Source organism: Abramis brama, assembly GCF_963993115.1.
Source record: "Abramis brama genome assembly, chromosome: 17".
NCBI lineage: Eukaryota > Metazoa > Chordata > Actinopteri > Cypriniformes > Leuciscidae > Abramis > Abramis brama.
In genome coordinates this window covers 15392940-15414615 of record NC_139979.1, presented here as the reverse complement: position 1 = coordinate 15414615, position 21676 = coordinate 15392940, and the positions used below count along the sequence as shown (strand labels likewise).

The 21676-nt window shown below is 39.6% G+C and overlaps 2 protein-coding genes across 3 annotated transcripts; one reads left to right on the top strand and one right to left on the bottom strand.

Annotated features, from left to right (window-relative positions):
* Positions 1 to 424: 424 nt before the first annotated feature.
* glipr2l (GLI pathogenesis-related 2, like) lies at positions 425 to 6803 on the top strand. The gene is made up of 5 exons (XM_084087967.1): positions 425 to 872; positions 2359 to 2467; positions 2613 to 2716; positions 3059 to 3136; positions 6178 to 6803. Exons 1-5 carry the CDS (start codon positions 860 to 862, stop codon positions 6336 to 6338), a joined length of 465 nt encoding a protein of 154 aa, XP_083944093.1. The 5' UTR covers positions 425 to 859; the 3' UTR covers positions 6339 to 6803.
* A 340-nt stretch (positions 6804 to 7143) lies between these two features.
* On the bottom strand, positions 7144 to 20734 carry nacad (NAC alpha domain containing). Of its 2 annotated transcripts, none has more exons than XM_084087965.1 (9): positions 20419 to 20734; positions 9648 to 14435; positions 9307 to 9558; positions 9108 to 9196; positions 8387 to 8458; positions 8132 to 8278; positions 7851 to 7982; positions 7551 to 7673; positions 7144 to 7257 (listed from the first exon to the last, which is right to left on the bottom strand). In XM_084087965.1, the coding sequence occupies exons 1-9, from the start codon at positions 20501 to 20503 to the stop codon at positions 7243 to 7245; spliced, it is 5703 nt and encodes a 1900-aa protein (XP_083944091.1). In that variant the 5' UTR covers positions 20504 to 20734; the 3' UTR covers positions 7144 to 7242. The 2 variants fall into 2 exon arrangements, with proteins under 2 accessions (XP_083944091.1, XP_083944092.1); XM_084087966.1 differs by having other exon boundaries at positions 9108 to 9193.
* Positions 20735 to 21676: the final 942 nt, after the last annotated feature.

Below are 21676 nucleotides of genomic sequence, written 5' to 3'. Positions count from 1 at the left end.
TAACAGACTTTGGCCTGGTTTCACAGACTAGGTCTTAGTTTAATTAGGACATTTAAGTAGCTTTAATAAACATGCCTTAGAAAAAACATTACTGGTGTGCATCTTGAGACAAAACAATGGCACTGACATATTTTAAGATATGTCAATGCAAGTTGCTTTCAGTTAAAATAGCTCAAACTTGCAGTTTAGTCTGGGACTACTGTAGCTTAAGCCTTGTCTGTGAAACTGGGCATTTGTCCACTATCACACTTCACCAGTTAAAAAAATAGGAGCTGAACTTAAATTTTTTATTTCAGATAATAATTTATCACTCTTTCACCTAAGGATTGTTTTTTAATAGAACATCTTGTGCAGCACTTGCATGCTCTTGGTTTGTATGTGGTTTAACCATAGACTGTATAAACAGGGTTTAACTCAAGTGTGTGCTCTTGGGCTTGGTTTCAGCTCAGTGCTTCCAGCTGAAAGCAGCAATGGCAACACCATATAAGGCCACTTGGCTCATACAGATGATGTCATCACCACCACAGTCCTGAGTGGAGAATCTCCTTTGCCCTGCACACAGTGTGAGAGATAGAAAGGGAAGGAGGTGTGGTGAAGAGGAAAGAGAAAGAAAAGAAGATACATTCCCAGAGAATGATATAAAGAAGTGAACTGAAGCTTGTTTGTAACCTGTTTACGTGCTGTTTCAGGGCTTCCAGAGCATGAAGAATTAGATGCTGGGTTAAACTGGAAGAAAAAAAAAAACACAGGAGAGAAAGAGGCAGAGATAGAAACGAGTGGGGGAAAAAGAGTGAAGTATTGTAACAGCTGGCAGGAACTGTGACAGCGAAGGAGCTTTGCTTAGAGGAGTCTTCTTACCATGGGGAAGTCAGGTAAATGCACAATTCACTTCTAAATTCATGTCTCGCTTTAGCATCTGTGATGTTGTCAAATACATAGTTTCTTTAGTCTCTGTCACTGCCATCCTCTGCTCTTGAATGATGTTTTGTCAGCACAGGTTGAGTATATGCCAGGTTTATCATGCTGAGTGTGTGTGTGTGTATGTGTGTGTGCTGGGGATTGTTAGCTACTCAATCCTTGCTTTGTTTGAGCAATTGCATCATGTAGCTGGATTTATGCCTCTGCAATAAGTGGCAAGCACAATTGTTTGGCAACATTTGTCCAGACTAAAAGTTGTTGCGAATAGAGCGTAGTTTTTGCCATCATTTAAAGCGTTATCCGAATGTTCAGTCACTTTATTAAAACTATATTTATTTGAAAAAAGTTCTAAAATATATTCTATATACATTTTTTGTTTGTTTAAAACAATTAAAGTTATTTAAAACATTTCAATTTATTAAATTGTTAGCAGTAAAGCAATACATTTTGAAATCAAAAATAGACTAAAATTAAACCCTTTAACATTTTATTCTTATAGTGAAATATTACTTATAGAACACTAAAATCAGACACATATAATTAGACTTTATTTTTGCAACTCAGAAAGACCAAAGACATGTGGATATAACTTGGTGATTTGTGAAAAATAATAGAGGATACGAGCATTAACAGGCTACAAAGTTAATCACAGCTTATTTTTCCCTCTATTCCAACTTTTCACCCTGAAGGACCAAAAATCAAACCTGATTTAGGGCTATGGGCTGAAAGTAAATGTTGCATTATATCCAATGTTATATTAAAATGTACATAAAAAATAAAAATCTCTACATTTCAATGCAAAAATAAAACATAAAATGATCTTTTGTTAAATCAGAACTTTGTTAAAACAAATCAAAACTGAAGATATGCTTCAGTGGCGTGTTGTTTCCTCCACTCTTTAGATATGGCATGGCAGGCCAAATCAAAGGACATCATGGACCAACTTTGGCTCAAGTCAAGTCAAGTCACCTTTATTTATATAGCGATTTTTACAATACAGATTTTTTCAAAGCAGCTTTACAGGAAAATAATGCAAAAAAGTTTTTCTGCTGTACAGCAGATCTAGAAGAAAATAGCATCATAGTCCAGCTTAGTTCAGTGATGGTTAATTTTGTAGTAAAAAAAGTTATTAATTTAGTTAATTTACATATAGCCGCTCTAGAGAAAACAGTGATGTCATCGTCCAGCTCAGTTCAGTTCTTATAACGGTGTCAATGCGGGCAGATCAATAATATTGTTGAATATTAAATGTTCCCAACTAAGCAAGCCAAAAGCCAAAGGCGACAGTGGGCACTTACTTCATGGGAAGTAGTTTGTGCATCTCTGTTCTATAGTCAAGTTAGTACTAGCTTTGAGTAATATGTAATTTAGGCTGTATCTGTTGAGTTTTAGCAAAGACTAAATAGTTGCCCTGCTTTCCGTTTTCATTTCATTTTGCAGCCTCCAGGCTTTTTTGTGAGGAGGTGCTGAAGACTCATAATGATTACAGGAGGAAACATCAAGCCCCACCTTTAAAACTCAGCAGTAAACTGAGCCGTGATGCAGCAAGGTGAGGTATTTTCTCCCATATGCTTGCTCTGCTCTTTGCTATTCATTTCTTGTCTTCTAAATCCACCCGTTTCTTTTCTTTGACATTACTTTCATCTTTACTACAGTTTAATGCCCTTCATTTCAGCTGAATGCATTTCTTGCAGATACGCTGAGAGCCTTGCTAGCACCAGGATTCTGAAGCACAGTGCTGAGTCTAGTAGAGGAAACTGTGGAGAAAATTTAGCATGGGCATCTTATGATCAAACAGGTACAAATCCTTGTCTTCTGCCTCAAAGTGTCCATCTGACACATATTTACATAGATATAATAGCACAGACAGATAGTGCTCTCCTTTTCTCAACAGCTGGAACTCATTATGAATTGACTACCTCCCTGTTCGGTCTAAAGTTGATTACTAAGTGGGATGGAATGTCTGGCCAGTCTGGGGTGATTTGTAAAGTGTCACTAAATGTATAGTGGGTCATATGAAGTTTAGCTTCAAGTTGTTTCTTGGAATACATTTAACTTGAAATTCATCGTAACTGAATAGTTGGGCCCTGTCTGTTTCACATTATAATCTCTGTGTATGTATGTGTGCATGTGCCGACAGGTAAAGATGTGTCTGATCGCTGGTATAATGAAGTGAACCAGTACAACTTTAACCAGCCAGGATTCTCTTCTGCAACTGGTAAGAGTATTTACAGCACTGCTGCTCTTGGAGATCAACCTACCTGCAAAGTTTAGTTCTGATTTTTATCAAACACACCTAAACCAACAACTTAATTTTTTTCTGTGTAGTCATAGAACTTTGCACTTTATTCACTCCCATTCCATGCATCCTAAGCAGCTGAAAACTGCCAAAAACCCCTCTAAAATGACCAGAAACCGCAACAACTAAGACAAGAAAACCAGCTTTGGTTGGTTTAAAGGTGGGGTATGTAATTCTCTTTTTTGGCCATTTTTTCAAAATCCTATTCCTAACCCACTTACAGCCACTGAGTTAGAAGCACTGAAATAAAAATTAAGCAATTTAATCATCTGTGGAACGGGCAGGACTCGAAAAACTCCAGCCAATCATTTCCAAGACCACCTAGAATCATTGGACAGTAAGTGCGTCAATCAAACGGTCGTACCATCCCCCCCTCCCCCCATCCATGTCCATGTTCTTTGAATGGGTGGAGTCAAAGGAAAGAAGGTAGGACCATTTGAGTTGTGTATTTTCAAAATCTGCCGGCCGTTTTGCAAATCACATACCCCACCTTTAAGATGTTCTTTTTAGTAGGGAAAGAATGTAAATGCCATTTATTGACCTCTTGGCTCAGTACACAGAAATACAAAATTTAAATCTAAATGGTTTGCAGTGTTGCAGGAAAGTGGAGTGGATTGCGTGATATCTCTGCGCCCAAGTAGCAGTGCTTCGTCTGTGCTTCACCCCGATATAGTCCCAAGTCAATATCTGCCTAGGAAATCGCCTATTCTTAATCTGCATTGCTATTTGTACTCGTTGTGAAAACACAGGCCACAAGAAGTAATGAGGTTTTTTATTTATTTATCACTTTTACTCACGACACGCTAGCTGGCAACAAAGGATTCCATTCATTATGCTAAGCTAGCTGCCAAACTAAAACAATGCATGTACTGAGACAAAAATGCGTTTGCCCACCTATCTAAATGTAGGAAAGACGGTGAATAAGCCCTATTTCAAAAAACAGTGGAGTGTTCCTTTAAACGCTGGAGAAGGTGAAGAGGTGTATTTTTTCTGTTTCAATATTACATTTCCACTCTGAAATAAGTCACATAGGTCCAGTTCAGAAAGACTTTAACATTTCAAATGTATTATTTATTTAAAACAGAATCACTAGGGCATGACATCATATCCTGCTGCTCATATTTGTTGTGGTGTCCAAAGTAATTTTGCATTAAACTAAACTTTGCATGAATGTTGATTTCCATTAACAGGATTGAGCACCCTTGGTTTATTGCAACCAAATACAATACAAACACATACAGTGGATAAGTTTGGCCCAGTCAGTGTAATACTGTATTCTGGAATATTTTCCTTTTCATTTATTAAGTCCTCATATGTGACTCATCCTTTAGGAATGAAGCTTTACAAAGCCCTCCCAGGCACAGGAAATTCCCCATAAAATTCAGTTATGAAAAGTATCTTAATAGTGCAATGTTTCGCTTACAGATGTTAACTCACCCCCTCAGTTTTTATTCACCTTGCCTGTCATCAGCTTCAACCAGCAGGAAATACTGGTTATACTACTCACCACCTCAAGAGGGCAGAACATATTTGAAAGATTCCCAATTTTACAGAAGTTGGTACAAAATCCTCTGGGCCCAGTTGTTCAAAAGTAATCTGATCGGATTTCAGCTATCGGATTGGATCAAATCTTGAAAATGATGTGTAAAAAAAAAAAAAGGATTCTGAAATCAGATTAGATCACAAAATCCAATCTTGGTTTTGATCTAGATCAAATCATCAGTTTGTGTTGTCTTACTTTTTTTTTAGTAAGATTGGGATACCTTTTGATACAAAAATCTGGACTTCACAGACAAAAATGTATTAACTTTAAAACTGGTAAAAATAAAATAAATACAATGTAATACACGCACACATTTTTTTTTATTTTGATCTTGATTAGTTTACCTGTTAAAGTAATAAATTGGAAGTAGACATTAGGCTACCTATTAAGCCTAAAAAAATAAAATAAAAAGTAAAATAAAAAAAGTAAAATAAAAAAATTTTTTGGCGCTATAAAATAATCCCCCAAACTGCTGTAAATATCAAACAAAAATATTATATTTAATTTAAAGTGTTTTTTTTCTAATCACTGTTTGTAAACTACATCGGCACAATCATAAGAGATGAAACAGTCAAAAGTTCTTTGCAAGCGAAAGTTTCTCAGGAGAACATTCCATGACCATGTCACTAGTAATCCAGATTTGGTAATCTGAAAAAGTTTTTATCTGGATCAGGCTGATCCAATTCAATTTTGCTTTGAAAAACCAGCACAAAAGTAAGATGGATTCCCTGATCCTGGATAGCATGGGATTTCAAAATCCAGATAATTCTGATCCAGATTAAGCTTTTTGAACTACTGGGCCCTGAAGTGACTATATAGATAGTGGATAACATCTGTGCTGACCAGTGTTGCCAAGTCTGCAGTTTTCCCGCAGAATTGGGATACTTTTCCACAGGTCGTTTTTGTAGTCCGCTGGTTGAAGCAACCCCCACCCATATTATTATTTTTTTACCGGGGGACACAACCTCCCAGCCTGGAATACGATTGGGCTAGTTTTGATTAGCAAATGGGTGGGTTTTGTTGTGCAGACCTGGCAACCCTGGTGCTGACTCTAAATCTGTAAATATGTGGTTGGGAATCTAGGAACGGGTGTTCCTGTAGCTCAGTTGGTTGAGTATGGTGTTGTCAAATCCAAAACCATGGGTTTGATTCTCAGGGAAAACAAACTGATGCAATCACCAGTAATTAGCTTCGAATAAGCATCTGCCAAATGAATAAAACGTACTAGAGTCCCTCATTTCACTCAAATGTTTCCACTCTGTCTCTCAGGGTATAAATATTTAACTGAACACTAACACAACCACCACATGGTTTATGTGAGTCAAACATGCATAAACACTTTGTGACAACCACTCAGACATCCCGATGCTTGCTACAATACACACCAATTGATGTAAGAATCATCTTTTTGTTCTAGGTCACTTCACTGCAGTAGTGTGGAAAAGCTCGAAGAAACTCGGTGTGGGTAAAGCTGTGGCCTCGGATGGTTCTACCTTCGTAGTGGCACGTTATTTCCCTGCCGGCAACATTACCAATCAGGGCCACTTCCAGGCCAATGTCCTGCCCCCTAAAAGCTGATCCAAATGTAGCTGGACACAATGAGAGCAAAGGTAGGGAGGGGAAAAGAAAGAGGACAGAGAACAGCTGAAATTGGAGAGACTTTCACCTGGAGGATCAAACAGCGACTGCACAGCGCAGACTTTGGTTGCCTTAGATAACAGGTCTTACTTGAATAAAGAGCATAACTTTTCATTTTTAGGCTTTTATTAACTTGAATACGAAGAGGCTTATGTTAAACCTAAAGTGTTATAGCTAATGCTAGTTATACAGTTATGTCAAAACTATACTTTCATAGTGGTAAGGTCATTGTGGGCCACATACTTGGGTATGTGGATGTCAGCATTAGAAATTATTTTTTTGAATCAATTGAACGCATATCTAATCAGTTTTGGTAACATTCATCCCTTTATGGTCATTCTTCAGTATTTGTTTGATTATTCTTATGTGTTTGTATATTAATATGAATTAAAATCGAAAGTGTTATCAGATGTCATAGTGCATGTTTACACAATTTGTACAATTTGCTCAAAGAATTACAACTTTGGGGAGCTAAAACACTTCTATAATCAAGTTAGTGCCATATGCACAATTTCTGCAAGATAATAAATGCATATACCCCAGGGGGAAGTTCTAAAAGAACATATTCAGGTCAGATTCAAAACATCAATTTTGAGGACATAAGCTTTTATTTCTACATTCCTCTGATCTACCATCTGTACCATTAAGGCAATATTAAAAGTGTGTATGTTCAAAATGTATGGCTATACATTTGTCTGTAAGGTGCATTTATGTGATTTGTAGATAATGTTGGGAAACGAACAGCACTGGTTGTAACAGATTTATTTCAGCAGGAGGGTGCAGTATAGCAGCATTACTTGGGAAAGAAAACACGCAAGGGGTGGGGAAGATGTCTTTTCCTTTCTTACATGGTCAGCTCCTAAGAACAGACAGAAAAGGTGAAATATCAATAGCAATCAAAGGGTGTGTTTGTGAACTATCGCTGTATTTAAAACGTGTAAACCGTATCACTGATTTAATAAAAGAGACTAAATTATGTCTTCACAGTTAAAAATGCCAAAAGGAGGGTTCAGGATGGTTTAATTTAGGCACAAAAGAAGTTCATGGGAGGTCCAGAAGAAGCATAATACACGTAAGAGGGACTCTAGTGTAAATTAAGTATAACACTAGATGTACAAATGCGGAATGTTTAATACAAAAGCAATCGCTTACCATAATGGCATTGACAATGTCATTCTTGTTGTGGCGCAGTGCACGGACTGCTTTAGCTCGAGATACATTGGCCTGTGCCATCACCAGCTCGATATCTCTCTGCTCCAGCCCACCTTCATCCAGCTTACAAACAGAAAGAGAATGTTGTTCACCTTAATTCATTCAAGCATACAGGTTCACCCAAAAAAAATCAATTCTGTCATTATTTACTTCTGGTATTATTTCATGGTTTGAAATGAATGAATGCGAGTAAATAATGACAAAATGTTTCCCTTCATGGAGGAAATGGAGGATTCATACCTCCTCTTCTTCCTCACTCTCTTCTTTTATGGTCAGGCTTGGAGTGATGTCTGATGGCAGAGGTGAGGGGTCAAGAGGAACCTTAAATTTCTCTGCCGCAGCCTTGTGTACCTGCTGTGAGAGGTCCTCGATCTTACAAAGAGAAGAAGAGACAGACCGGAAGCCCAGATTAATGAACACAGATCAAGATATAAATATTTAAACATTCATTTTGCAAGGAATTCTGTAGGAATTTGTAGCCAGCTTTTTATTGCATTGTTTTTTTATGAGAGAAGACCAACCTTGGCCTCTCCAAAGACTATGTAAATATCTGAGGCAGGGCTTTTGAACACATCTGGACGTGTAATAACAAAGAGAATGTTCTTAGACTTCCGAATAGTGATGCGTGTCACTCCGTGAATCTGTTTCAGCCCAAGCTTTGACATCGCCTTGTTATAACAACCACATGGAGAAAAAGAGAGTATGTCAGAGATTTTGTGCACAATACAGTGAGTCTTAAAGTTGCATGAAATGTGCTTGTAGATGTGCAGTCCCACCTTTCGTGCTTTTTTCTCACTTCGACTCTGCTTGGCTCTGCTGACAGACTCATCGGCAGGAGAGTGTGATAACTATAAGAGAAAAAATGAAAATATGAAGTATAAAGAGAGCATGGTAGGTCCTAACATTGTTCATACAGTACACTCAACTAGATAGAAACACTGAATAAAATGCTGCATAATTTTACTTTGCAATGACACATACAAGAACATTGCTGTTCCTCCGGCTTATGCTCTGTGCTGCACTCAAAAGTGATCTTTGCTGCTTGTTAAATTTAATTCAAACGAGCTAGTGGAACTGGTGAGTATAAATGCTGAATGCTTATATTTTATAAGTTTTGAAATCAAGATAACAAAAAAGTTTTTTTTTTAATATTAGGACTTTTTACCTATTCTTTTTACCATTGAGGTGAAAAGTGGAGCTACTGCTTCGGTTGAGAACAAGTAGATAAAGTATGCAATGCATGTTGCTTTACTCAAAAAGCAAATTACAGTACAATCATTTTTCGTTACATTACATATGGTTAAAACTAATAAAAATTAGTATGCCAACATGTGCTTCGCCTATTTTAGCTAATTGTTGACTAAGATACTCAGCTGGGATAGTTTGATGTGTAGTTTTATTGAGTTGAATGAAGTTAAGCCAAATAATTTTTTTGGTATGTGGGTTACATCTCTACTGCGGCTTAAGATGGTGGTGGGTCATCAATCTACAGTTCACCTGTGGATTTGAGGTTCTCTGCAATGTCCCACTGGGTTCCTCAAGCTCAGGCACTGAACCATCACTGTCTGTTTCATTACCTGAACCTACTAAAAGACAGAAAAAATTAAACACTAAAACTGCTTTGCTTTACTAGAAGCCATAAAGATACTTGAGAGAGATGCTAATGCCTTATGGCTAAAACGGATGATGCACATACTGTTGTTTTTGAAGGGGTGATCCATGTCCTCTGGGCCTTTTGATCTGTAGCTATTTGGGTATATAACTTGCTCTATACTCTGTCGCTCAGCTTGGTTTTGCCGAGTTTTTACCAAGGAGTCTGGTCTTGGACTGATGCAGGTTAGGGTCTCTCTTTCATCTGACTGATTCAGTGTTCTTTGGGCAGGGGTACTGTCATTCTTTCCAATGGATGTTGTGGGCTGGCACTGTTCTGTTTGGTGTCCCATACATACTAAAGACAAACACATGACATGTATATAGTTAAATACTAGGAATTCCTATGATGAAAAAAAACCCCTAAAGAAAGAAGAAAAAGTTTACCTGGAGGGTTCTCACGTCTGCATGGTTTTGCGGTCATGGCTGTTCTCTGACTTTCATGATGGCACGCGTCTTGAATAAGAAGCAAAGTCTGTGTTTGTTCCACAGATTCCCATGCTGCTAATTCCATATTGCATATTCCAGTGGTTGGAAGGGGACTTTCAGAGTCAGGCTGGCTGGGTTTGTTGTCTGGAGCTGGTTGAATATGTGAGGAGATAGCAGATGTTTGGGAAATGTTATGGACAGGCTGTGACTCCTGAATGGGGGTAGAGAGATCCTCCTCCTGGATAACTGTGTATGAACATGTGGGAGAGACCCTGTCTTGTTCTGAGCTGTCCAGCCTGAGGGATGAATTGCCCCTTACGTGATTGTCATTGATGTCTCTTGTGCTTTCTGTCAAACTTACACTGCTCAAAGAACTGTCTGAAAGTTCTTTCTGCCCATCTGGTCTTGTAAGGTCTGTTGTCTGAGTTGCAACCACTGGCTCTGTATGAACAGACTCATTTGGATCAATACAGCTAGGGTCAGGAGAGTTAAAAATTGACTGTTCTGGTGTTTGAACAGGTTCAGTGTTCTCTGCTTTAGAGACATCCTCTTTATGCTGGATTTCACCAAATTCCCCTCTCATTGAATATATATCAAAGCTTGCCGCTTGATTACCTGTAGTCTCTATTTCCTTTCCTTGGCACTGGATCTTTTTATTATCCATTGAGGCTAAAACAGCAATGCTGGTTTTAAGGGGATCAATTACCTTTGGTTTTGTGGCATGCCCTGAATTAGCATTCTGTGCTGTTTTTAGTGTTGCCTCATCACTCTCAGCTTGAGAAAGTCCTGATTTATCTGAATCACCATCAATCTTTTTGTTCTGTTCCAGAAATGAAAGGGTCTCTGTAAAATCTTGTGCCTCTCTCTTTTGACATGTTTTTGTTCCTTTTTCTGTCCTCTCAAGTGAGTCAACTTTCTCTCTCTCCTGATCCTGAGGGCCAGTTGTAGTCTCTTGTTCAAGTTGTTGTCTGTCAGTGCGTTTAGGTTCATCTTTTACAGTTTCATTTTTGATGTTTGCTCTCAATTGAAATACTTTCTCAACCATAACCTCAATTGAAGCCCCATCATTGGAATTTGCTGTTTCTTTATGTGAGACAGAACTCTGTTGGAGAACTGTTGCTTCTGAGGAGTCAACAGTCTTTATATCAGTTGGTTTCTTTCTGAATGTGAAGGTGCCAAACGATCCCCCTTGCAAATTGAATGCAAGCTTGTTTTGCGAGTCAGTGTTTGTTTGGGTAATTTGTTGAGAATTTGAATGACCCTGGTTTGAAACTAGGCCAAGATTATCTGATTGGTTGGAAAGGTGTGTTTTTGAAGAAGATCCACAGAGATCAGTGTGTTCATGGGAAATGGCCGATGATAATGTGACATTATCAAGTTCTTGACAAGATTCCAGATCCTGAGGCTGTTCAGAAGTTATTTCAGCATGTTCCCTCCTTAATGTGTCTGAAGATAAATCCTCTGGAATGTTGAAGTCTGTATTTGGAGTTTGATCTTTCCCATCTTTCCCATCATCTGAAAGCATATTCAATGCAAGTTCTGATGGACCACTCAAAATTAGGGGTATGCAAGTTTTTTCTGGATCATTCCACGATGACACCAGACCCTTATCAGAACTGCAGTGTATGAGTGGATTGCTCTCTGGATTTTGAAGGTTATTTGCATCATCCTCACCCCCTCCTGCCTCTGAAAGATCTTGAATCGATCTCCAGCTGGCAATGTTTGACTCAACCACACCAACATCAATGTCTGTCATCTTCTCTTGGAGGTCACAATATCGGTTGTTGTCCTCATCGTCACCCATAATGTCTTCTCCAGCGGCAATGTTATGAGCCACAGACAAACCCTTACTGTGCACTGATCTAGCCATCTCACACATGAGCAGGTTTTCAGCCTCAAAGTCACAGCATTCACCTAAAGACAAGGGATCCCTTGATGTCCAACTCTCAGAGGAAAGTTCCCTTTCTGTAATGCTGCTCTCAGAGTTCTCTTTCTTTGGTGAAATTACAAGTCTGCTGTATGTGGAGCAGGACATATTTTGAGCGCTATGGTTTACATCATCATTGCTAGGTTGATTCTCTGTCAGATTATCTTGATTCATGGAACCTTCAAATGGTAAAACATCAGCTGAAGTTAAGTTATCTGGTAACTCACACAGTTCAGGATAGGCACAAACTGGAATGTTTGTGGGGCTGCATTCATCCAGGTATGTTAATTGGGGGACTCCCTTATTTAGGTCATTGGTTGCAGTTTCAGCTAGCTGCAATGATGTGTCAATTAACTCCAAGCTATTTCCATTTTTATGATCCAGTTCCTGGCTATCACCTACGTTAGTCTCGTAGCACATGTCAGCAGCTGCAGCACCTGCCCCACAGGATTCATTTGTACTATAATTTTGCTTTACATTGTCTTGATCAACAGAAGATGTTGGATTATCTGTGGGGATCTGCTGTCCTGTCTCTGATGTCACCATGACTGTTGAGGGATCTGTACTCAATTTGCCTTGCTCATCCATTGTTTTGATCTGTACAGTCAATCCTTTTGAAAGCTCACCCTTCAACAACTTTTTTTCTGAAATTTGTTGTGCAATTACACTTTCATCATGAACATTGCAGTCTGGCAGATTCTCTTGCAGTTCTACATGTAGAAGCTCAGATGATTCGGAGGAGATCTCCATTTCGCTCTCACTGCCAGAGGATTCAGGTTTTGCATGGCTTACTGACTGCACAGGTTCATCTGGCCCAGGGAACTGTTGGGAGAGTTCAGCATGCTTCTCTGTGCAGTACTGATGGTCATCTTCATCCCCGTTATAAGATGTGGAATCAATTGACTCCTCAGTGTCATCTGGATAAGCAAAGGACTCATCTACACCCTCGTTTATTGAGTTCTCTGAAAGGGAATTTAGAAAAGATGCAGAGGTGTCATCTTCATTTGGGTCTTCCACTCCTCTTTCACCCCTTAAAGCTGCCTCTTTCTGCTCAGCATCATCGACATTATTCACATCTTCTTTGTCACACTCATCTTCATCATCCTCATCATCATACTCATCTACATCGGCTTCCTCCTCTCCAGCAGCATATGCATCCACGTCATTTCCCTGCTCATCCTCCTCTGTGGGGAACAGGGTTATATCCATGGAATCTGCCTGGAATATCAGGCTTCCATGGAAAGGCAACATAGAAGCAGGAATCATTGCATCACTCTCTGGCCCATCCTCCCTAGAGTAGCCATGGAACAGAGGGGCAGAGGATCCCATCTCAAGATATACGCTATTACTGTCTACGTCTACAGTCTCTGGAGAGTGGGTGACAGGGGTTTTGTTTTCTGCATCAAGTGCAGAAGTTGCATTATCCTCTGGTGTTAGATGGGGATCCAGGCTCATAGATGGCTCTGAGAAACAGGCATTGAAATTCATTTCAAGACTGTAATGTGGATCATTAAAGCCTTGAGTTGCATCAGGGGCTCTCTGGAAATCTCTAGGCCTCAGAGAGCCCTCAGGCATCCCTGTGTCCTGTTGGTAGTCTGTGTTTCTCTTGCTGCTGCTCTCTTGTATAGAAACATGTTCTGTCACCCAATGAGGTCTACATGTGTCTCTTGTTAGTATATCCACCTCACAGGCCACATCTTCCAGCAACTCTGGCATATCAGGTTTATCCAGACATACATCTCTCTCATTACCAGTTCGCTCATCTCCAAGCTCATCGCCTATCTCTGAGAGGGACCCAACGTAGCAAGCAGGAGCTTCTTGCAACTCTGTCTCAACTGTTAAGTTTGGGGAGCAGGAGTGGGAGGTGCTGGAGGTGTACGAGGTCCAGCTGCCTCCCTCAGCAGTCATGTAGGAGCCAGAGGGAGAGGTAGGAGGGGAGCACAGATCAGACTCATCAGTTGGAGAGCCTGGACTTTGGCTCGGGCTCCCTGGGCGCCATTGTTGCTTGAGATGTGAGCAGTAAGCCATCTTAATGGGGGTGGAAGGGGCTGTATAGTAGCGATCAGGATCCAGTCCTGGAAGGACACCAATGCGTTGTGGGTCAACAACATAGGGAGGCTCGGAAAATGACAAGGAAGGCACTTCACCCTGAGATAAAGACAATGGCTCTCCCTCATTGTCTGGGAAAAGAGTACTGCTGTCTGTCAATTCGGCATCTCTCACTTTGGACTCTAGGACTTGACTTTCAAGTGTCTGACCTATGGTTTTCTCCTGTTCTGGGACTGAAGTAAAACTCTTACCCTGATCTACAATAGAACTCACCTGACCAGTGTCTAGTTTTGCTTTTTCATCCAGCCCGATATGACCTTTCTTGGAGGGTTCTGAGGACTGGTGTCCTGAACTAGACATTTCTTGACCTATCTGTTTTCCTAGCAGCATTCCACTCTGTGTCTCCATGTTTCTAAGCAAAGCCTCTTGCCCCATTACCACCCTTGAGTCCATGGTCTCTGGCTCTTGAAAGTCACTTTCTATTTCTGATCCAGTTAGGACTTTGATCCGTTCCATTTTCATAGGACCTCGTCTACAGCCTCCTCTCCCAAACCGCCCCATTGGTCGGCCGAAAGTTCCAGAATGCCCTTCTAATTCAAAGCTTGCACCCTCAGGCTGTGGGCGAGGAGAAGTGGTTGGTTTGGCCATTACCAGACGGGGTCCAAAAGGAGTACATAGTGGGGAGAGTTTTGGAGGGCTACTGGGAGAAGGACTGGAGGCACTGTCTGTTGGAGTTGAGGCTGAAGAGCTGGATGTTTGACCAGAGAGATCTAAGATTGGATGAAAAATAATTATTACATTTAGCTGCATATATGAAAACATGCATAGATTTATTGAATTTGACATTTATGCATGGATCTATTCTATCTAATATCTTAAATATTTACACCGTTTACAGCAAACAGAAACATTTTGATAATTTGATAAAAATCTTTCTTTGAAAATGCCTAATAAAATCACTTCAAACTGGACACATCCAACTGATCATCTAGGTTGCCCCAAACATGAATCCTCTCTTAGTAGTCCCACTTAAATGTCACTGTATGAAATATTCAATACAGTATAGCAAAAGGTCATCTGAACTGCAGCTATAAAGTGTTTTAAAGTGGACTGTATGCAATAAATCCAGCAAAACAAATGAATTCCAGTTTTCTAAAGTATGACAACTAGCAGCTCTATCCAAAAGTAGTGTAATATAGGGTGGGATAACAGTACAGGCCAAAAAATACTTAAGTTGTGATGGATATCCATTTGGCAGTGCTCGAAGTGGGCTGGTACACACCAGTACGCAGTACCGGCACATCTGTATTTTAACCTGTAGTGTTCCCTCACTTTTGCTTGCGTACCAGAACTTCTCGCACGTTGCCGGTACTCTGGCAAGCCACACCAAAATATTGAATCAGGCTATTAATGAATTGTATACATTGCGCGTTCTGAGCTTTTAGAAGCTGTATGAACTAAACCGATCAATTATCTACGCAATATGACTGTAACTGTGACTGAAGCCCAATTGTTTAATTTAGCACGCGAATCACTGTAGGCACGTTCACCAGCGTGCTCCAAAAGTGTGATAAGATTTGCACAAGCCGTTCATATCGCGACACTGATAATAAATGTGCAACCCATTCCAATTCTATTGAGAATGTAAAATGCTACAGAGAAAGTTGAACATGATCTAAAAACGGCCACTAAAAAGACTGACGAAAACATCATCCTGCACCAACTTAAATTAGAAAGCTTTTTAAACTACTCATGACCTACTTTACTAGAATTGATCACATTATATTGCATTTATTGTGGTAAATTTTGACTAACTTGTAGAATTCAGGCTATAATGGCTAGATAATCTGTAAGGGAAATAAGATTTTTTCACTAAAGATATACAACTGTGGTATGTCGTAGCTATAGTTTCTAACTGTGTAGGTTGCTATTTTTCGTAAACATCCCATAGATAAAGAAAAAAAAGTCAACATTGCCCTAAGCATGTTAACAAGGAGCCATCAATGGCCTTACCTGCATTATATTCTTATTGTAAAAATGCTATATTTAAACAATTACAAGAACTATATTACTTTTTCATAAGGCCAAGTACAAGTTAGAATCAAGAGCTTAAGTATGGACCTTCTTGAATTATTGACTAAACAATTGGTTTTCCCCGTGTGTGTCAAATGTTTTCTGCTAATGATGACAGATATTAGGAAAAACCTGGCTTTCCAAGAGATGACAGGAAATTAACATGTTCAGTATAAGAAAATGTTAAGATTGTTTGTCTTCCCATAGCACTTTGTAAACAAATGATTGGTTCACCCCTTTGATGAGTAACGACACTTTATTTTTTCCACTTCAAGCACTGCCATTTGGTATCAGTGTTTCTACATAAGCTTTTCCACTAAGATTGATCAAACTTAAAGATATCATGAACTGTCTGTAATATAAACTATTTTACTTCTATTCAGGACAGTGAGGGTTTTTGGTGGGGGTGTGAAGAGGCCAGAATTGTCAGCTCCGTGGGGAGCATTTTAATGTCCGTGGAGTAATTGGACGTCTTTGGGAAACAAGGCTCTTTTTTGCCTGCATGGTAAACTCAGAGTGACAGCATGGATTTTAAAAAGAGCAAAATAAGCAGCAGTGTCAGCAGAAATCTCTTTTTCCTCTCTAGATTTCTAACATTGCTGCGATGCACACACAATGTATTTACATGAAGGATGGAAAAGTTAAAAAAAGACAATTAGAATAGGAAACCCTGCTGAAAAATCCAGGCTGGTTTATACTGCTTAGAGCTGTCATAGTGATGGTCTGAATGGTGGACCAGCATAATCATAGTGTTCTCAAGTAAAACTCAGTTTGTGTAGTTGGTCCACCAGCACTTTTGCTTCCCATGATGGGGACCAGCAACCAGCATCCCATACTAGTCCCAAACTATTTTTTTTACAGTCTATGGTCCCAACATGCAAAACATACGGTATGCTGGATTTTTTAACAAGGAAATGTAAGTGTGAGTACATGTACTAAGATAATTGATTGAGGATAATGGTTTAAAAATATCTTAACACTTTGTTAAAGAGCATGGGAATGTCAGCTTTCATAGCTGCAACAGGCTGTGATAGTCATGTTGCTCATTACACTCAACCAATGCATGACATTCAGTGCATTTTAATTTGTATGTGTTGAATTTTTCTAACATGATTAGCACAGAGTAGTTCCTGTCTTCACCCACTGCACTTGTTATCTGACAGGTTTGTCGGTAGAAAAATGGAGCCGTTATTAGCTCCATTATTATTATTTCCTCCTTCTCGCTTTAATCTCCTAAATTCTCCCAGCATTACAATAACCTTACAACAGACTAAATGTGGATTATCACCAAAACCTTTCCTTTCTCATTTGGCCATTGTCTTTTTTGCCCTTCTCATGACGCGTCTCACTCTCTTCACTCCTCTCTCTCTGTTTTTCCTCTCTGTATCACCATCTTACTTACCCTCCCACTCATCTCTCCTTCTGTGTCCTAAAAACATCACCACAGGCCAGATCCATCTTATTGGGCCATAATAATGTATATCATTGTGTATACACATCACCAAACCATTTGAGCTAAATCGCACATTTATGTGCATACTTAACAGTATGTTTGTGTGAGACTATAGGCTAATTGTTCTGCTTAGTCACGATTCAAAAAGATAACGTCATGCCTTGTGTTTTCTGCACAAGGCAGCACTGTTTTGGAGCTGTATGCAAAGCGGTCATTGTGTGTGTGTGTGTGTGTGTGTGTGTGTGTGTGTGTGTGTACAAGTGAGAGGGGCCTTTGTTGCCTCAAAACGTCATTTGCACAGCAAAATCACTTATGGGCAGTGCTTAATTTGTAAATTAATTATTTCCGGATACAAAACAACAATTTAAAGGTGCCGTTACCGACACTGTATGTTCCTAAAAAACTGAAGTTGTATGGTCAATGACATCACTAAAAGGTGATGGCACAACTACAGTATAATAACATCATTCACAAGTTTCTGCATGGCCCTACACCCAAGTGTAGACCACATTGAGACCAAATATCATTCAGTTGATCAGTGATATTCTCTCACCGACAACGTTGTTGCATCTTTTATTACAACGATTTCTGATCTAACTCCCGTTGCTTGTGTCTTCAGCTATCCTGATTGGTATGGTATTAGTTGTAAGGGTGCAGTTCCGTCTTCTCTGGATCTCTCGGGATCAGCTTTACTCGCGGATATGAAAAATGAAAATATGCTTGAATGTCTTTTTGACATTTTGCCGATAACACATTTCTTATTAAAAAAATAAATAAAAAAAGTCAGGTATATAGCTACACTCTCTCCAAACTTTCTGCTGCTCACTGCACACAAAATAATCAGTAAGCACAAACCAATGAGAGTGATTTTAAACTTGATTGGTTCAAGCTGATTGGTCAAAAATATATGTTGAGAGCCAATAGCAAAACATAACCTCCAAATACATCTACAAAAAACTTGCGCTCAGTCTGTCTCACACGTGTGCGCGCACTGTCATCATGTAATGCACTTGCTAATGCCGGATCGTTTAAAAACAATACCGGAATGCAAAAATATGACATTTTCTGAAACAGGATCCGGCTCAAATTAAGCTTTTTTTTTGTTTGTTTGTTTGTGTGTATGTTTCCAGAGCAAGTTTTGCACACTTTGTCCTATTCCAAGTTACACCTGCTCGAGGCCCTCCTCATATGAAACAACAGATGGAGTTATGTTTCTGTATGTGTGTCTGACCTCTTTCTTGAGTGTCCTTCACTCTCAAACCCCTGCTGTATGCCAGGTAGATGAGCAGGTGGTGCTAAAGTTGACCTCTTTGGATCCAAAATCTAAAATCTGTGATTTTACTGGTATACACGAACTGGAACCATGGAAGTGAGTAAACATCATCAACATTCCAAACACAGTTTCAAATGCCATGCTCTTACATTGTACATAATACTGCAAGTCAGGTGAGGAATATCTGATGCAAGAGAGGCATTCTATAAAATATTTCCTTTTCCATTGCTTTCAATATACATCAAACGTTAAATTCTATTCAATGACAATTATTATGCTGAAGAATGAGATGCATTGTTTAGATTTAAAACAAAATGGTAATGAGGCTTTATGAAGCAGTGGCTGACTGAACAATGCATTGTCCTTAGAGACAAGTGAATCTAAATGATGAAACATCCATGTTATCTTAACAATAGATCCCCCGATGGCAGATCTCTAGTGTCGGGTGCAATATGCTACTTGTCAACAAATAAGGCTTTGATAATATTTTCATAAAAACGTTGAAGTTTCAAAGTGGGTTATATGTATGGAACTGGCCTTGTTAACACACATTAACCCCAATTGTCTGACGATCTAATGTCTATCCTATCTGATTCCTTGGTACGTGCTTGTGATGTAATTGAGAGGGACTGAATAGAAGCAGGCCAAGCAAACCCGATCAACATCCACTTAGCTTATCTAGCTCTTACACTGTGCCAACGCATTATTCAATTAAAAGAACATGTCTGGTACTTTCACAGTGCCTTCAAATATTAATGTGAATAAAGAGATAAATCAGAAATGGAAAGCACTTGCTTTTGTAACAAAAGTGTGTGTATCATAGCTGATGCACTGATTCTTTTTTTGAGCACAAAAAAGTACATTTTAATGCTGACAATAGAAATTACACACAGAACAGCAACATCGCCTGGTAGGCCTAAAAAATGCTGTCATATTCCACACAGCTATTGAATACCACACCCTTATCACCACTAAACACAACCATTATTGTCCCATCGTGCCTCATGCTGTTTTGTGATGCACAGTTCAACACATATCTGATTTAGAGACAGAGTTGACTGAGACAACTACAGATTTTACAAGCCCGTTGTCCCAGGTCTCCTCCTTATTAGTTCAGTCATCTAAAGATAGTGCCGACAAACTGTCACACATGAGGGTTCTCTTTTTTAGGGCAATCTTTCCACTCATTCAAACACACGCATACACGTGCCCGTCTGTGTGCTTACTGGAAAATTCCATGCCTTTTTGCAGATTGTACTTTCTTTGCTAATTAATCAATGTTGAAGGTGATGATAGTATTAATTTAAGCATACTAACTTTGGTGCATTCACTGCACCAAGACATTTAACTTTACTGATTGGTGATAAATCAAGGACCATGTGCCCAAAATGTCACCACCTACCATTATCACAAAATAGAATGATAAATACTGTTTATGTTAATGCTCGGTTTAATGTAGTTCAAATATACACACACATTCAGGAAAGTCAACCGTCTTCTCTGACGATGATATTTATTATTTTTCGTACATAACGTATGGGTGTCATTCCCTCGACAAATAGACAAACAAATAGCATCAATATCTTATCTCAAAGTAACATGTTACATCAGATCAGTGTTATTCCATGCAGGCATGTTATGGACACCTATGCACTTGTCCTAAACAGCCTTGATTGCAACTGATGTTGGGGTCCTGAGAGTGATGCTGTGTCATGCTCTTGTAATTACAGGCAGGAAGGAGGAGTGTGTGTATGTGTGTGTGTGTTTGTGTGTGTGTACTACAACCACTTAACGCACACAATGCTCTTTTCGGACAATGCTGGATGATGTTTCTAGGTGTGGCTCACTATTCTATCAGATAAATATATTAGACACATGCTTTCAGCTGAGCATCCTTCGTGTATGTCCTTCTCTGACCCTCATATAGCATGCAGTGAGGTGTACATTTGCTTACCTGGTCCTGGCAGCTCTGATTGTGGGTCTCCAGAGTCCAGAAGGCCCTGCGTGGGGCCGCTCCGATGTGCAGTCTCACCGGGCATATCCGTGTAGCACAGTCTCTGACGCACTGCCTAAAAAACAGGAGCCAGCAAACTGAGGACAGAGAAAACGAGTATAGGATGTTGCCTCCTCAGAGCAGAGATACAGATCCGTGTTCACTGCGTGTGCATTTATGTCAGTGTGCATGTGAGAAAGAGAGAGAGGGACTGCAGAGACACGCCGGTAACAGCATGGGAAATCTGAGCGTGAGCTGCAGTATTCTCTCTGATTACGAGAGCGCCCGCCCCATTCGGACTCTCTGTCGCTCTCATTACCCCTCCCTTCCTCACTGCTGTGCTGCCTCATAACCTCGCTCTCCCCCTCCCTCTCTCTCTTTCTCTCCTTTCCTCATGCTCTCCCTTCAGCAAGTGGGTCTTGGACAATGATGTCAGCAGATTTCTGTATCTCTTGGAGGCTGCATGGGGGATAGTAATACAAAGCACAGCAGGCAAACAGATAGAGATGCTGTGCGCTGAAAATAAAATGCATCTAATCATGGTAGAAAAAACAACATTTAAACCAGCATAAGCTGGTTGGTTTTAGCTGGTTTAAGCTGGTCCTTCAGCCTGGCTAAGATGGTGTTTGGCTGATTTAAAAAAACAACTCTACAACCATCAAAACAGACCTGTTGGGAGACTGTTAAAACCCCCATGAACATTTTTATTAGGAATTGGAATATTGCAGTGTTTATAGCAAAATGATTCATCCGTGCACATCATTTTTTAATTAGTGTGCCCTTGTAATTTTTCATCAAAAAATATTAATGTCCCCACCACTTCGCAATAACATCACTTCTCCGATGATGTGCGCACCAACATGAGGGCGGGATAGTAATCCCTCCCCTCCAGTAACCTGTCACTCACATGAGATCACAGCAATAGCAAACCACAACCATCCAATCAATTCCCGATGAACAAAATGAAAAGTCCCACCCTAATTTTTTTTTTCTCACTGATAGATAGATAGATAGATAGATAGATAGATAGATAGAGAAGTCATTGCAAGAGAGAGTGAATGCCTTGAATTTAAAAACAAAATTATTATGTGTGTGGATAAATCATTTATAATAAAAACGCAATAAAGATAATTGTCAATTTTGATTTCATGGTGACTTTTTCCAGCAAGAAGCGGTTACATGATAGCAATACTGCAGAGAAACAATAAAATCTCATTCT

Excerpts from the sequence above, each read along its gene's own strand:
- nacad (XM_084087965.1), bottom strand. The coding sequence starts at position 20,503 with ATGCCCGGTGAGACTGCACATCGGAGCGGCCCCACGCAGGGCCTTCTG. Across the intron at positions 8,459-9,107 it reads AGAGAACCTCAAATCCACAG|TTATCACACTCTCCTGCCGA; the intron begins GTGAACTGTAGA and ends TTTCTCTTATAG. Across the intron at positions 7,674-7,850 it reads AGAGTGAGGAAGAAGAGGAG|CTGGATGAAGGTGGGCTGGA; the intron begins GTATGAATCCTC and ends TCTGTTTGTAAG.
- glipr2l (XM_084087967.1), top strand. Across the intron at positions 2,717-3,058 it reads GGCATCTTATGATCAAACAG|GTAAAGATGTGTCTGATCGC; the intron begins GTACAAATCCTT and ends ATGTGCCGACAG. Across the intron at positions 3,137-6,177 it reads AGGATTCTCTTCTGCAACTG|GTCACTTCACTGCAGTAGTG; the intron begins GTAAGAGTATTT and ends TTTTTGTTCTAG.